Genomic DNA, 17,824 nt, shown 5'->3' with positions numbered 1-17,824 from the left:
CAGATTAAAAGGCTTTCCACTCTTGGTCTCAGACCTCACTGTACATAAAAAGACCATTTCAGGGTGGAGGATGTTATTTGTGGTCGGGCACACTGGTTTGAACATCACACCTCCATGTAAAATACATGTGCTGTTGAAGTGCTTGCTGCTCTATATGATGTTCTTCATCCATTTTTAATCCAGCAGGCCCCCTGGTGGTCGTTCTTAGAAAACCCCCTCTTATATCCACCCTTCCCCCATCAACATCTCTGTCCGTGGAAAATCCATGTGCATAATGGAAGGGATTCTTTCCTCCTCAGCAGCTGTGATGTTTCAGTGCAGAGATGATTGTCTTTAATGGCCAAAGCATCGTGGTTCAAATAAAAGAAATCATGGCATTAATGTGCTTGATTATTCATTTTAAGGGTTTTAATTTTGTGCACCAGATTCATTCAGATCAATCTTTTATGAACACTGTCAGTGCTTCATGCTTTAAGCACATGGGTGAAGAGCAGTTATACACAATGCTTTGATGATTGACAGCTCTCGGGTGTATCTTGATTGTGTATCAGCTCAGATGGGCTTCTGTTCGACAAACAAAGCTGCTGTTTTTCTATACGGCCACAATACACAATCACAACACATGAAGCAGAGCAACAGTGAGTATTGTTGAGTTGAATGATTGCCATTTTCATACTCAATATAATTATACACTTATATTGACTGAAATGCTCAGCTCTTGTCCAATGTTAGTTTTGTACAGTCTGTTCCCTTGTTTCTGTGGTGAAGTTTTCATGGCTTTTGTTGGGTTTTAGGGCCATCTGCTGGATAAAATCAAGTATGACCTTGATTTAAAAAAATATGAATTAATGCAGTTTTCGTTGCGCTTTACTATTGACACTGAGATATATTGATTTAAGTTCACTAATATTACACTTTGGGATGGAACTTGTCCTGCACTGTTTGTGCTATAAGCATTGACGTGTTTTTACTTTTAATAAATGATAAAATGGGCAAAAAAAAAAAAAGAGGGTATATAAGTATAACATAAAATGTACTATAAAATAAAATGCTTTTATAAATACACTATGAAATGTCTGGGGTTAGTAAGATTTTTATTTTATTTTTTTAAATCAATTAATACTTTTATTCAGCAAATTGATTGAAAGTGAGTAAAAAAAAAAATCATTTTTTTCCATTTATTTTGAAATCAATGCTGTTCTTTTGAACTTTCTATTCTAAAATATATCAGTTTCCACAAAAATGTGAAGCACAATTGTTTTCAACATTTATAATAATCAGAAATGTTGATCAAATTATGTAGATCATAACTTTCCATGTTCATTTTCTAAAAATTGTGAAATTAATGGGTTGAAATGAATAAGACTATGAAGAAACCAAATTGTATTTTTCTTCTTTAATAATTACTTTGCATAACAGTAAACCTCATAATGAGTCCTGATAGTTTTATCTACACAAAATAATCTTTCAAAAGCACAGTCTCTCATATGAAACTAGGCACTTCACACAATCCTCCGACTCATGTGTTCCTGGAGCAGTTTGAAGTGCATTAACCTTAATGCAAAATAAAACTCTCAGCTTGTCCAAACATTTACAAACAACAAGACGAGCCCTTCATGGCTTCATGGCATTAAACCGTGCAGTCTTTTTAATTAACCGTTTAAGTGTCCATTAGTAACTAATGAGTCCTTTCCAGACGTGGCTCACATGCGGTGGATCCTGTCGTGGTCGATGAACTGTTTGAGGTTATGGAGGTTGTCCCACCACTTGAAGAGGAAGGTTTCTGCGATCAGGCTGAACCAGGGCGTGATCTCCAGCTCTTTCCTCTTGGCTTTCTCCAGGATCTCCTTCATCTCCTCTTTGGACACGTAGCAGTGGCTCTGGATCTCGTTGGGGTCTGGGTTCAGATCCACATCTTTCTGCATGAAGAGGATGTAGTCGATCTCGTGCTCGCCCCAGACGCCGTCTGACTGGGCTTTGTAGTGGATGCGGGTCAGGTAGGTCATCTCTTCAGGAGGCACCTGGGACAACAAGCAGTTTAGCCCTGAACATCCAGACTTCTGAAGCCATAAATAATGCTACACACATTTTTTTGTACAGGGTTTCAGCAGGTTTTACAAAGGTAAATTTAAGACTTTTTAAAGTCCAAGTTAAGAAAATGTAATGAATAAATTGAAGGGAATGCAAAACGACATCAATATGTTCTCTTCATGTCTATAGGGAAGAGACAATGAGCAACACTTCCAAAAATACAACTTCTAACAGATCTTCATTACTTTTTAATTCATTTTTAAAACTATTACTGTACGTCTGATCACATTGAAAAAAACAGATGTTCTTGCTGAGTATTTTTGTCTTGCAAATGACTAAAGATTAGATTAAAATACATTTAATTAAGAAGCAAAACGACATCAGATAAGAAGTCTTCTTTTCTGAGAAATTAATCAAAATGACGTAAGTTTATGATAATAAAAAATAAATAAATATCTGCCAGAAGGGTCATAAATATAAACTTCATTCAAAGGGAAAACATGTTTTCATTCCTCATCGGCAGATATTTGTTCGTTACATAAACTTGGATTATTTTTCTTCAGCATCTCAAACCCCCCCCCCAAATAAACAGGAGTTATAAATCTATCTACATTTTATCTCTTTATTTAAAGATGTTTAGATACTTGTATTGGAAACCAAGACACAAATACTAAGTAATGGATGCAAGATTTAATGCCATGATTTTTTTATTTTAAGACTTTCTGCACTGATGTAAGACTTTTTAAGGCCTTCATTTGTGGAAGGACTTTTTAAGACTCGCAGAAACCTGCGGAACACAGAAATAACTTTTACTCCACTTCTGATCACACTGCAGTTCTTCTTCAGTGTTTTTGTCATTTTCCAGTGCAAATGTTTAAAGATTCTAAAGTCAAGATACATTTACTCGAGAATCAAACTGATATAAGATAATAAATCTACTTTTCTGAGTGAGTTTATGATGGAAAAGAAGACATTTTTCAGCAATACATACAAGATTTAATGACCATGAATTGAAGACTTTCTGCTTGATTTAAGACCTTTTTAGGCGTTAGTTTGTGAAAAGGCAAATCGAGGGAGCCATGCTGTCTCAGTACCTGATCAGTGGGAATGCCGAGCTCAGCTTGCAGGCGTCTCTGTGCGGCGTGTCGGACCCCGATGGCGTCCTGCTCCTCCAGTTCACTGGCGATGTGGAGAGGGTGACTGCAGCAAGTGTTGGTGAAACAGCCTGGAAAAGCATAATAAACAACCTAAACTTAACTTCAGCTTATGATAACATTTTAAAAAGGATAACTACAGCTCTAAAATCTGATTGAATGAGCCATATTTAAATTATGCTCACCTCTCCGTACTCTAGTATATTATAAAGACATGATACCCTTGTTGGACAAATTAGTTATTGTTGTTTGCATTATTTATACATTAAGAAATTGGTGTTTTTATCATAATCGCCAACATTTTATAATAGCAATAAACCAAGGCTTAGGCTATTATGACATTTTGTTTTATGTCGAAGTGAAAACCAACGGTTAATGGAACAGAGAGCGAGCACTTAGGGTCAGATTTTCTAAATAGGGCAATTTAGCATTAAACCGCAGTCCCATAAAAGTACAGATGGGAGTGGAGACTCCTACAAATGCACATGCAATAAGGCCAGCCACTAAAATAACTGTAGCCACGTCTTTGTGTTACTGTGTGTCTTGAAAGTAGTTTTTTAATGCCAAAAGAGGAGCTGTGCTGGTCTAAGCTGGTACTAAATCTGGCCCTCAGTGTCTTCCTCATCAGCTGTGTTACTATTTGCCATGTAATCACACATTTATGAAGAAACCCCCCCACAAAATTAGTATTTGATTTCTGTAAGGAATCAGAAAATGAGAAAAAAAAAGCACCCAGTGTTGTTAATGTTAACTAAAACTATAAAATCGGGTTTGGTAACTGAAATAAAGATGAGGTACAAGTAAATATAAATATTGAAATGTTGCTTTGGCAATTAAAACATTAAAATGACTAAAACTACAATATAAATAAATTAGCTTAGATAAAAGCACATACTAAGACTTAAACCAGAATTGAAACTGAAAATATAACAGCTAATACTAGTATATAATTCAAAATAGGAATACATAGTATATAAATGTAATTAAAATAACAGCGACACAGACCTGGAAAAGTGATTTTGGCATTGGATCTCTGCTGAAGGAGCAGCTTTTCCTCGCTGTTAAACAGGAAAACACTGAAGGCTCGGTGCAATAATCCTGTGAGGAAGCAAGTAAATCATTTCATTTATGAATTTATATTTTCAATACTAAAGAAATAAATGGTAAAGTTTGTTAACATGCATGCATTATAATCAACAGTAAAATATCAAGCACCTTTATCAATATTTGAATTAAGATGACAGTTTTTCTTGCTGTCAGCTCCAATCTTCCTGTCATTGTCATCGATGAGGATGCACATCTCTGCAAGCAACTGCACCTGCTTCTCATCCAGATTATCTGTGTTAATCTCCGGCATCCTTACAGGTGAACTGAGCCGTCTGACCCCACTGCAAACACACAGACTCATTCACCTTCACACTAAATAATGCACACATTTCACATCATAATTATTAAATAAATAGATGACAGCTGCTCCAAAACAATCTTATAAGTCATTATGGTAAACTGATAGCAACATTTAGAACATACTAATAAATATACTTAATTGTTTAATAACTAAACAATATAATTATTAATAATAATATAGTTCAATATTAAAAACTATTAAATAAATAAACAACACTGAAACACATTTACACTTAAAAAGTTTAAAATATTTATCAGGCAAATAGCACAGACGTAATAATATAATAAAACAAACATAATAATAATAAACGATACTTAAATATTTTACAATAATTATCACTAAAAATCGAGAAACAAATTAGTTTAGCATAGTGCTAAATTATAAGGACACATTATTTAGGCCCTGTAAGATCAGTAGCTGATAAAGTGAATTGTATAAATGTTCTGAAGATGTTTGCTGCACTCACCTGTGGAGCTGTGTGTGCTGTGGAGCAGGTAGATGCGGAGTTTGAGCTCGAGCTGCGGGTTTATTTACTCGCACGAGCAGCGCAGCAGCTGATCTGCGCACCGCCCATAACAGCCACGCCATGAGCGCACTCCGCTCTGACCAATCACAGTCCAGCTCTACCAACACGCCATCACACCACGCGCTGCTGCGCTTCTGACGATAAAGCAGCGCTTCACACACTCACGCTGCTGGAGCGCCAATGCTCGAGACTTTATAACGCGCGGAGCACACTTAAAACACACGTGCAGCGCTAAAGGAACTGATCACTGCCTAACTCTGACGATCACACCGATTTCCGCCTACAGATGACGTCTCATGCCAAAGGTTTTGATTGGTTGTTGGAGGTGAAGCAGTCTTCGGATTGGTTAAATGTTCATCTAGGCTGTCTTCCGGATGTGGCTGACAGGAAAAGCCTAGGAAAAAAAAAAAAAAAAAAAAAAAAAATGACATTAAACGAAATGAAAAAAGGCTTTTGTATAATATTAGCTACAGTAATGTAACTGTTAACAGTTATACTGGAAATAACACATTTTGAGACAATTTTAAAAATAAATAAGAATAACAACAGCAACATTAATATTACTTAAAAAAATAATATAATAAAAATAAGGCTATATTTTCACATTAAATATTCGGAACATTATATTATATACAGTAATTTATCGTTTAACAGTTATACAGGAAATATCAACGCACAGGGACGCAATTAAAAAACAATCAAATAAATACATTAATAATTATATTATTTCAAATAGATTTAAAAATACAGTCGCAATCAGTAATTTAATCGATGTCAACAATTTAACAAATACATGCATAAATAAATATTTCACGTGGAATTATATTTTCATCTGACAGCTCATCTAATCAAATTGTTTTCGCATTTAGTTGACTATTTAATATTAAAAATTATTTGTATTAGTACACATAGCTTCCATATGTGACCCAAAATAATTTTGTAATTTTCCGTATGTTTGTGTATGTTATTATTACATAAAGGAAATGTAAAATTTCACTGTAATCTGAATTGTATATAATTTAATAATTATAATTTGTCTACAAATGTAGTTGCATTAAAGTTGAGACTTCAATTTTGAAGTGTACATCCGGTCGGAGGCCGGTCCGATCTGTTGTAATTTCCTCTTGCTTCACACTCTGCTGACAGTGTCGGGTTTGATAAAAACATTAAAGTGTGAAAATCCCGGTGAATTAGTTGACAGAATCAGCAGTGTGTGTTTGTGTGGATCATGCTGGATGACTCAAACACACACCATCCCTCCATCAGCGACTGACAAACGCGCTCAGATCATCTGAAGCGGTCATAAATGTGAGTATTATTGAAAGCAGAGGCGCTAGTGTTTGTCATAATGGAGGATTAACGTTAGCTGATAATCAGGCGAATTATACTTTTATCATCATACAGCTGCTGTCAGACACACATGACGACGCTGGGTTAGTGACTGATAACGAGCAGTGTGTTTTTCTGGGTTAGTGCTGTTTTATTAACCGAGCAGGCCAGCTGACCTTGCCTCAAACTGTGTGTGTTTATGATCAGATCATTTCGCTGGATTCTGGAACTGTATGATATATCACCCATTTTGTATAAGTGTGTGTGTGTGTGTGTGTGTGTGTGTGTGTGTGTGTGTGTGTGAGTGATTCAGGTATTCTATACGTTGTGAGACGAATAATAAAAGACGACATTTTTGACGTATGTTCATATGTTTTCATAAGTGATCTGCGGGAAGTTGTGTGTTGTAAAACACTTTAAAACGTATGAAGAAGCATCATGGTACTTCCATATTGCCATTTTTGGACAATGTACCATGACATTTCAATGGTGTTTACATGGTAGTGTTGAGACATGGTATGGGGTGTGTTGTGTACAGCTATGGAAATAAATAAAAAATAAGAGACCACTTGAAAACTCTCAGTTTCTCTGGATCTATTGGATTTATTTAGAATGGGTTTGAGCAAAATGATAATATTAAAGGTCTGATGTCTTTTCTTCCAAACCTCAAAAAAACATATTGTCATCCAGAGCACTTTTAGTTTTCTTCCAGAAAACGACAATTGGTGAAAATAACAGGTGTTTTCATTTGTTGTGATTGAAAATCAGGGCTATTTCACCAAATACTGATTTCTTAACTCTTCTGAAGTTAAATAATTGCTATTGTGTTGTCTATAAATGAATATAAACATATCTGGAAACATGACATCTTTTTTTGTTATTTTTGACCAGTTGTTCTTTTATGCAAAAAATGCTCTAAAAGATGCTCTAAAAATGTCACCAGTAGTCTACAGAACAAAAATCACATTCTACTCAAACACATAACCACAAATCGTAAATCCAGAGAAACTGAGAACCCTCAAGTGGTCTCTCAATTTTTTTCTATTTACGTATGTGTGTGTGTGTTTATGTATGAAGTATGATAATCATAATATTATATATTATAATCATTATTCCAGGTTCAGTAGTTGAAGTGGACAAGATTTGTGATGTAATGTGAATTTTTATTTATTTTTTTAAAACAAAAAACAAATCTGGGTTGCCGCAATTAAAAAAAAATACTCACTACCCTAAAACCCTTAAATGACTGTATAATAATGATTTTGAAAAGTGTTACAGCTCCCAGAATAATTAATGTAAGTGCTTTTATAAAATTAGAAGCTTCTGCTTTTAAAATTCTGCAAAATTGGCCCCTTTCAGTTTCATTACGTGTCTTACAGTTTGATTTTTGGCTTTTTTTGGTAATCAGAATTTATCTACAAATTTGTATTTATCTACAAATGCTGAATGCTGATGGATGTGCAAATATATATACACATATATAAGGGGTGTAATGGTACACAAATATGATGGTTTGGTACGTACCTCAGTTTTAACGTCACTGTTTGTATAATTTCAGTACAGCAGGGGAAAAACTAATTTATTTATTTTTTTTTTTTAAATAAACAGTGGCTTACTGAACAAGTTGCTCTTTCTTTAAATAAATTCAGTTATAGTTTAAATTTTCTTAGTGATAAAAATCTACCTCAGTTTATGCTTAAAACTATAGGGAGCCCTTTTACATTATAAGATTACAATTATAGGCCTAACAACTTAACCCAAACTTAAATTTAATTACTATTTATTTTTAAATGGATGATCAACACTCAACTTAAAATAAATAAATAAATAAATAAATGTATGTAAATTGCACATAATGCAGTTTTAAATTAACTTATAAATAATACAATTTCTAGGCTATTTGTTAAAATATATTCAATGACACACTGGCTGTCATAGCATGTTTTATAACAGATTAATTTTAACTTCCAAGTGAAGTTCTTAGCAATGCATATTACTAATCAAAAATAAATTTTTGATACATTTACGGTAATAAATTTACAAAATATCTTCATGGAACATGATCTTTACTTAATATCCTAATGATTTTTGGCATAAAAGAAAAATCGATAATTTTGAGCCACACAGTGTATTTTTGGCTATTGCTACAAATATACCCCAGCGACTTAAGACTGGTTTTGTGGTCCATGGTCACATATATATATATATATATATATATATATTTAAAATTTTTTTTTAAATTTCACTAGGATCATGTTTTATTTTGTCAACTTTAAATCAAAATTGATATTCATTTTCTATTTATTGCTTGTCTTACTATGAACTAACTATTTATAAGTAAATATTATTCCAGAACCAACAAACGTCTGTATTCTTTCATCAAAAATGTAATATTTTCTTTTTCCGTTAACATCACAAATTCCCAGTGGATAAACTTGCAACGTTACAGAAGTTAAAGTGGCCCATTCAATTTTAATGTCTTTAAGTCCCAATTCACATACTTATGCGCTTTTCTATGACATTTTGTAGTAAAAATAGTGCGAGTATTAGTGTGTTCACAACTTCACACTGAAAAATCCAAAAAGAAAAAAATCTAGGCCTACTTTAAATTCTCAGATGATGCACTTAACCAAAAAAACAACAATAAAAATGCAGTGTGGGATGAACACTTCATGTTCTCAACTGTTTCAGCTTTAATTTGTAGTGGAGGGGAGGGGCTATCAGGCTGTGGATGACAAAATAACCTTTTAAAATTCATACACTCCGCAGCTGAGTGCATAGTATACTGTATAATGCGTCATTTGGGATGCAGCTAATGTAATGATTTGTATCTGGGAAGAATTGCATCCAACACAACAGTTTGCATGACAGAACTGCATGATGCTGCAGGTGCATATACTTCATGCATGTTTTTCTTTTTTTCTTTTTTCTTTCATGAGTTGTTCATACCCACTAACCCCATCAGTTCAAACTTGTTTTGCCTGCTCCATCCGTCCACCTCCTCTCGGTTATTTTAGGTTGTGAGAATGCTGTCACTCCATGCCTGCAGCTTTTCCTCTCTTCGTTGTCATGTTTGTGAACCGATAGATGGTGTTGTTTTGTGTTCAGTGCTGGAGTGCGGCCCTGGGCTTCCCGTTGAGATCTTCATCACTTTAAGCGGTCGTCTGAGGATGTGTCTGCTTTGTTTATCATTCACTGCTCTCCATGGCTGGTATTTGTATTTTTATTTTGCATGCCTTTTATTTAGCATTGTTTTTATAATTATTTATTTTTTAGGACTTGTTAAAGGGATACTCCACCCCAAAATGAACATTTTGTCATTAATCACTTACCCCCATATCGTTCCAAACACGTAAAAGCTTTGTTCGTCTTGGAACACAATTTACAATTTACACTGTGCAACTGGGGACATAATTAAACTGGGATATGTATTTATTTTACATGTTTTTAGCTAAGAACACTGTCTCTCATTTAAGAGAAGCTCTGTGGCATGTTCCCACAGGCACTAAAAACCCTCTCAGATGAGGAGCTAGTTGCTGGAACACACAGGTATTTCTTAGCTAATTTTGCAAATTTGCGGAAATGTGCCTTATGGACGATGCACCACCATGAGCACAAATCAATAGAATGTGGACTCATACGTGGTTTATTTTATCTCATCTAGTGTACTGATTCATTATAGGCCTAATAGTAATTCCAAATTGCAATAGGCTATGTTTCTCTATTCAAACAACATCGGTTGAGTAAGTGCATTTATTCAGCGATCACAATCGCAAACAATACAGTCGAGATCTCATGACAGAACACAGACTGATTGAGTGACACTTTCATTTAGTTTTGTTTGTCGGTGATTTCAGATCATCGTCGGAGGCTCTTCCGCAATGAGGAGCGGGCGCGTGCGGAGCGTGGTTGCCAGATTGCTTAAAATAAGCTAAACACCAGGCTGAAAATATATCCTTGTAACAGGGAAGCTCTGATTCGGTGATTTGAACTCTTGGTATATGGCAACCACACTAATTAAAGCTACCTCACGTCCCTTGTCCCTTGAAATATTCGATATTCACAATATTTTCAAATTTGACATCGTCGTCATAATTATTGCGATATTATCGCCAATATTCGATATCGCCCAGCCCTACTGTCAAGGCACAGAAAAGTATACAGAACATTGTCAAAATAGTCCATCTGCAATCAGTGGTTCAATCTGAATTTTATGAAGCTATGAGAATACTTTTTGTACGCAAAGAAAAAAAAAAAAAGACTTTTGTTCAACAATTCGTCTCCTCTCTGTGTCAGCGTAGCGCCATTTTGGAAAGCATCCGATGGATGCAAAGTGCGTACGCTATTTTCTGTCATCATTTTTTTATACTTTTCTGTGCCTTGACAGTGTTATTTACTTGGCAGTCAATGGGACAGTCACAAGCCTCCCGGTTTTCATCCAAAATATCTTAAATTATGTTCTGAGGACGAATGAAGCTTTTATGGGTTTGGAACGACATGGGGGTAAGTGATTATTGACACAATTTTCATTTTGGGGTGGAGTATCACTTTAAGATGCTCAGGCTGACATTTCTGTTGTATGTTATTGTGGATAACGGCCTGCTTGCCAGAGTTTAACTTTTAATTTAACACTTCATGAACTCGCTTAACATATTCATTTTACATGAAAATAACACCCATTGCTTCAGCTAAAAATGCAAGTATGATGAGTTTTTAAAAGGAATGTACAGGTCATATTTTACTCCAAAAGACAAGGCAAAAAAAATAAAAATTATATTTAGTATAAAGAAAATGTCAATAATGCAAAAATCTGAATGATCACTTTCATAATTAAGCAAATTCTTCTTATGTTCTTGTTATTGTAATGTGAAAATGTTTTTTTTTTTTTTTTAATGCAGTATAAGGTCCCATTTTTAATATTGTAAGTAAAATATAAATAAAATATTTAAAAACGTATTATATTATTATTATTATTATTAATAAAAAAAATAAAAAGAACGCTACAGCAGTTTGAAGGAAAATACTGTTAAGCAAAAATCTTTGTTTCAGTAATGTGAAAAAAATGAAATTAAAATCAGTCTTTTCAAACATTCATTAATGTTTTTTATTTTTATTTTTACAAAATATAAGCCTATACTGTCAAAAACATCCAGGACTTATTTCACTGTGAAAAAATGTCTTGGAAATTTTATTAGATTCATCTTGACATTTAGAGTCATATTCACCTGCTCTGTCAAAACGTCTATTCGAGTTTTACAACAAGCTTGTCATTTTTATGATGTATACTTAACTAGCATTAAATCAACCTACACCCACAGTAAAGACAACATATACCTTCAGTATGTCATCAGCAAAGGCTTACTTTAAGTTTCCTCCCTCGATGTTTAACTTATTTACACATCACATACAGAAATAGGGTATACAGCATAGTGTCCAACAAAGGACACATTATACTCCTCCATTGCTGTTGGATGAGGCAAACCCTGCTGTTTGATTGCTCAGTTTCAGGTAGGAAGTGCGTAGTGGGACGTCACTGAGGAGTGATGCCTGTTGAAAGTGGAAACAGCGCAGCCGCCCGTCAAGTCAAACAGAAGCGCAAGTCGCACAGTCTCTCCATTAGGAGGACCAACAGCACCGAGCAGGACAGACCAGGCATGCAGAGAGACATGCTGGAGGGACAGGTACGTTGTTTTTTGTCTTAGTTTCTGAAACCCACATGAGCACGTATAGATCCCGGTTTGAAGTTTGTGGTTTTCATTTTATGAACACTATTGTGTGGGCGTGCTGTCATGCCCTGTTAAAGTAAAGAATGACACACAGCCAGTTCTGTGACATTGTTTGTACAATTTGTTTTAAGGTAACCACCAAATCATGACAGCTGGGATATGGAAGTATCCATGTAAACACGTGTCATGTTGTTTTTGAATAATTTGCTATTGTTTTAGAATTTAGTTGTCCTTTAGAAAAATGTTTCAGGACATAATGTATTTTAGAAATATTCCATTTCCAGGAAGCCAAAGTTGATTGATTACTTAATTGTTATTATGGAAAAATCAAAAAAGTAAATGAAAACTGAAAAAATGATTTTTTCTTCATAAAAACAAACAAACAAAAACTAATGAATCAGGAATTCCAAAAGTAAAATAAAATTCACTTGTTTTCTCTAAAACTAAGTAATGAAATAAAATTAAAATGGCCATGAATTCATTTAAATGTTAGGTTTTCATTTTGGGTGTCTTATAAAGTTGGAAATGCCTGCAACCCACTTACATTAAAAATGCAAAAATGCCACTAGATTACATACATATAAATTGAAAAGATAAATTGTAAATAAAATATACATTTTATTATTATTATTGTTTTAACTGTTTCAGGAGACAGTGTATCAGACATGTTCAGTGTTACAGGAAGCCAATGTTAATTGATTGATCGATTGATTGTTTTATTATGGAAACAACAAAGTATTTTTTTTTTCTTTAAAATTACAGCAAAATTACAATAAAAGTAATGAAATAAAATTCAAATGACCGCAAGTTAATTAAAATTTTAAGTTCCCTACCGAAAGGTAACTCCCGTTGCGTCGTCATTGACGACTGCTTTGGGGAAACTCCTGTTTACTCTGTTACTGAAGCCAGATTGGTTAACGTTTGTGTAACTGCACAAACCAATGGCGCTTGAGCCCGCCAAAAGTGGGAGGAGACGACTTGCTATATAAGTCGGCCCAGAGCGCCATTTCATCAGAATCTTCTCCTTCAGCGACGAGACTATCTCTTCGCTGACTCTGCAAGAAGCCGAAGAAAAGCTTACCTGCTCTACGCTGCTCTTCACCGCTCCCGCCGTCAAATCCAGCCCTGGCAGTGGACGATTTCCCCTGCGGCCATCCGGCGAGGAAAAAAGAGCAAATTCCTGAGCAAATTTCCAAGCGTGTTGATTCAAATGTCGCTTTACGAGTGTTGCTCGGGTACGACGAGTGCGTTGCATATCTGGGCGTCACCCACACAGAGGCTGCACTCGCAGAGCCTTGCCTCCTTGCTTGCCTCCGCTCGCGGATCGCCTTTTTCCACAAAGGTGATCCTCCCCGCTCTGTTCCCCCGTCTCCTCGGAGGAAGAAGCAGTGGAATAGCGGGGGTTCTCTTTCGGGCACGAGCAGTGCTGCGTCGGCCCAGCGCCTCACGCCGCCAGTGTGCTTCTCACGCAAGGATCAGCGCTCCTCGTTGGATGCGAGTGGCCTGGTTTCCTTCGCTGCATCTGAGGAGGAGATAACCTTCGACAAGACCATGTCTTTGACGGCATGTGACACTGACGAGTGGGCATGTTCTGGCGAAGAGCCCGAAGCTCCCCCTCCATCTCAGTCTGCGCGGCCCAGCTTGGACTCGGAGCTGATCCATGTTCTCACGTGTGCTGTGGAGGAACTAGGCCTGGCGTGGACGGCCCCGGAAGAGCCAGCCCCCGGCCTCCTCAACGAGTGGTTCCTCAAAGGTCATCGTTAGCCTTCCTCACGACAGCGACCAGCTCCACTCAGGCCAGAGGTCCACGAGGAGCTCACTAAAACCTGGCGAGCTCCTTACTCGGCACGTGTGAACCCCTCTACTGCAGCAGCTCTCACCAAAGGGGTATTGCAAGCTTCCCCCTCTTGAGGAGGCGGTGGCTGCACACCTGCTTCCGCCGACGAGCCGTGGACTGAAGACGGCAACGCATCGTTCAAAGCCCTGCAGGATGACGTCAGCGCTCGCCAACAGAGCCTATGCAGTGGCTGGCCAGGCCGGTTCAGCCCTGCATACTATGTCCGTGCTTCAAGTGTTTCAGGCCAAACTTCTCCGTGACTTGGACGAGTCTGGCCGAGATCACGGTGCGTTCTCAGAGCTCCGAACGGCCATGGATTTGGCTCTGCGCGCTACCAAGGCAGGCGGTGGGCAAGGCCATGGCCAACCTGGTGGTGCTGGAGCGCCACCTGTGGCTGAACCTAACAGACATCAGGGATGCCGAGAAAATGGCCTTCCTCGATTCCCCGGTTTCACCCAAAGGACTCTTCGGTCCAGCTGTGAACGGCTTTACGGAGAGCTTCACCAAGGCACAGAAGACGTCACAAGCGCTACGTCATTTCCTGCCTAAGCGCTCCAGCCCGGCGACTGTTTCAAGCCGCCCCAAGCCAGCGTCCACTCAGCAGCCTGCAAAACCGGCGCAGCCTCAGCTCTTGCAAAAGCCGGAGCCGGGGCTTCAGCAGTGCCCCAGATCGGCGAAGAGGTACCTCTTCCCCAAGCGTCAGGGCCCCCGCCCTTGCGTAACGCTGGATCCTGGGCCTCAGAAGCCGTCCTGATCTGCGGAGAGGAAAAGGAGAGGGATTATTCTCGCGGACGCCGGAATCCCCTCAAAGACAGCTCGCAGCCTCCCGGCTGCCGGCTTGGAAAGCCATCCCAGGCATGTCGAGTTGGGTTCTAAAAACCATAGAACGAGGTTACTCGCACAAGTTCGCTTGCAGGCCGCCTGCATTCAGAGGCGCGGAGCAGACCTTCGGGCAGGACAACGAATCTCACATTCTCTGAGCCGAAGTGCACACACTGCTTGCAAAGGGTGCCATGGAAACAGTCCCCTTTGCAGACAGCGAGTCAGGCTTTTACAGCCGCTACTTCCTGTCTGTGGATCTGAAGGATGCTTACTTTCACATCCAAATAGCGCCCCGTCACAGACTGTTCTTGAGATTTGCGTTTGATGGAATAGCCTATCAGGTACACAGTCCTTCCGTTTGGACTGTCCCTGGCCCCTCGCACTTTTACGGAGTGCGTAGATGCGGCTCTTTCCCCTCTGAGGCAGATGGGAATCCGCATATTGAACTACCTCGACGACTGGCTGATGCTAGCCGACTCAGAAATGCAATTGATCGCGCTCAGATCGTTGTTACTCAGCCACCTAGAGCGCTTGGGGTTGAAAATCAACCCATCCAAGAGTTTTCTGTGTCCCAGACAATGAGCGTCCTTTCTGGGAACAGTCATAGACTCTGTCCAAATGCGGGCTTGGGTTACGCCGGAACGCTCCCTGACTATCCAGCGAGCGGTGGCATAGTCTCTTTGTGTGCTTTGGAGGCCGCTCTAAATGGCTGCCAGTCACAAAGCAAAAGCTATCCCATTGGATAGTAGAGGCTATCGCCCTAGCCTATGCCTCAGCAGGCGTACAGTGCCCTATAGGTGTGAGGGCCCAGTCCACAAGAGGAATGGCCTCCTCCTGGGCCTGGTCCAGCGGAATCTCTATTGGGGAGATTTGTGCGGCCGCCGGCTGGTCACCGTCGACCTTTATTCGATTCTACAGTTTGGACGTCCCTGCCCTGCAGGCGCGGGTGCTATCTGCTTAATGCTACTGCACCCCCCCTTCGGGTGGGAAAGGCTTATGACAAGCAGACCCCAGATCCCACTCGGTTCTCACGGGGCCCTCACTGAGTGTGCCTGAGCTGAGCTTGCGGAACAGGCTTAGTGTTACTGGATGCGTTCCCCCAGCTCCGGTTGCTCACGTAACCTCGGTTCCCTGAGATAAGGGAACGAGCGTTGCGTAACTGGCCGTGCTGTAGCTGCACGCGAATCGATGGCTGTCGCTTCAGTTGTTGATTCTGATGAAATGGCGCTCTGGGCCGACTTATATAGCAAGTATTGACATCCCTAGAATATTCAAATCCAAACGTAAAACTAACAAAGAACAAAAAATAAACTAAATTGAAAGACAAATTGTAAATAAAACGGAAATAATAACACTGGATCAATGTCTTTATTGAGAGTGATTCTGGTTTGGAAAACTGGAAAGGGGTTTGAATACTGGTGTCATAAAAATGAAATGTCAAAGTCCATGTTATACCTGGTGAACAAATGACACGAGTTAAGTATTTCTGTCAATGAGTAGTTTTGTCATTGTTTGGTACTGTAACGTATCCCAGGAATTTACATCCTCTAACACACAATGTTTGTCTTAAATGAGTCTGTTATTGACACACATTCCTTACACAAACATTACTGGAGTACGTCAGTGATAAGAGCGGCCTGTACTCATGTCAATTACAATTGTCAGTTTTCCCATTCAAATGAAGTTCCTTTATCAGTTTAAGTTTAAAAATTTACATGTTTTTGAAAAGTTTTCATACATTATTTTGAACAAAATGTTAAAATTAAAGTCTTACAAGGGTTATATGATGTTGCTAAAAAGAACACTATTGTGTATATTTGGTGTTATGCAATGTGTTTACATGGTTTAAGGTTCAAAAACCACATTATTTTCCACACTCCGTACATTGTTGTTGCTCCCCTCTGCCCTGCCTTTCTGAAACGCATCGATTTTAACAAAGCTCATCGTTCTGAAAAGTGCGGTGTGCTCTTGATTGGCCAGCTATCCAGTGCATTGTGATTGGCTGAATACTTCAAGCGTGTGAAGGTTGTTACGCCATATTTATACCATATTTGGAAACACACAGCGTCTCCACGACATGGTGGTGGCGACGGCAACAATATTAATGCGAGAATAAAAGTTATGCCGCCTTTCTTTGTGTATACATTTTGGAGATGTTATGCAAATCTTCCCACACAGCGACGTAGATTTCTTGGGGCGTGTTTAAATGAGGCATTTTAGCAAGGCGTGGATGAGTCTTAACTTTTATAAAGAATATCTCTTTGGGTTTGAGAATTTCATCTTTGAGACTTTACGGATCTTATATATGCACAAACACCTTGTAACACTCCATAGACAAAGGAAAACATGAAATCGCGTCATATGACCCCTTTAACAGACATGATGCCATTTGGTCATCTGTTTTATTGATACTCCTTGGAGGGTATCTATGGTTTGTACTCTTCTATGGTCTATAGCCTCATCCATTTTTAAAGAGTGGCCGACGCTGGGGTTCGATTGTTCCGTCTATTCCTCTGTAGGGTCATTTCTGATTGGCAGTCCCTACTGTAAACCGTTCACTGGATTTAGACTATACCGCCTTTCACCCTCTCAATGCTGTCATTATGTCCAGTTGCTATGGTGACCACAAGTTTTAGGATTGAGCAGGTTTATAAGAATAGACGACAAGCTGTTGTTTGTTAATTGCCCTCTCTGTCTCTCTCTCTCTCTCTCTCTGTCTCTCTCTCTCTCTCTCTCTCTCTCTCTCTCTCTCTCTCTCTCTCTCTCTGACACATAAGTACACGTGGTAATGACAGAATGGAGAGCAGTTGACTCCGCTTTTACACTGTTCTCATTGGTAAACTCTTGTCTTTTGTCCTGGAGTAGTTAATATGGACATAGCTAGTCTAAACGACACAACAGGAATGTTTGTTTGTGGATTGCTTTTCTTTGTGTAGTTTTAATCAGTCTGAAAGACTACTTGGAACTTCTTAACTTTGATAATGGAGGTAA

The 17,824-nt window shown here is 38.5% G+C and overlaps 2 protein-coding genes across 3 annotated transcripts in view; one reads left to right on the top strand and one right to left on the bottom strand.

Moving 5' to 3' along the window:
* Window positions 1-1,381: 1,381 nt before the first annotated feature.
* Window positions 1,382-5,424, bottom strand: idi1 (isopentenyl-diphosphate delta isomerase 1). Its single transcript, XM_058765155.1, has 5 exons — window positions 5,060-5,424; window positions 4,401-4,573; window positions 4,191-4,283; window positions 3,126-3,256; window positions 1,382-2,021 (listed from the first exon to the last, which is right to left on the bottom strand). Exons 1-5 carry the CDS (start codon window positions 5,179-5,181, stop codon window positions 1,704-1,706), a joined length of 837 nt encoding a protein of 278 aa, XP_058621138.1. The 5' UTR covers window positions 5,182-5,424; the 3' UTR covers window positions 1,382-1,703.
* Window positions 5,425-6,204: 780 nt separating this feature from the next.
* wdr37 (WD repeat domain 37) overlaps window positions 6,205-17,824 on the top strand; it is a 45,996-nt gene continuing 34,376 nt past the window's right edge. Inside the window, exons 1-3 of one of the 2 annotated variants that reach the window (XM_058765154.1) lie at window positions 6,206-6,427; window positions 9,557-9,659; window positions 11,951-12,129. In XM_058765154.1, the coding sequence (XP_058621137.1) occupies window positions 11,992-12,129 (138 nt within the window). In that variant the 5' untranslated portion in view covers window positions 6,206-6,427; window positions 9,557-9,659; window positions 11,951-11,991. Of the gene's footprint in view, window positions 6,428-9,556; window positions 9,660-11,950; window positions 12,130-17,824 lie in introns of both variants that reach the window. The other variant, XM_058765153.1, reaches the window with a different exon arrangement.

This window comes from Onychostoma macrolepis, chromosome 24 (genome assembly GCF_012432095.1).
Source record: "Onychostoma macrolepis isolate SWU-2019 chromosome 24, ASM1243209v1, whole genome shotgun sequence".
Lineage (NCBI taxonomy): Eukaryota > Metazoa > Chordata > Actinopteri > Cypriniformes > Cyprinidae > Onychostoma > Onychostoma macrolepis.
Note: the sequence above shows the minus strand (reverse complement) of the source record. Positions and strands in the feature narration are given on the sequence as shown.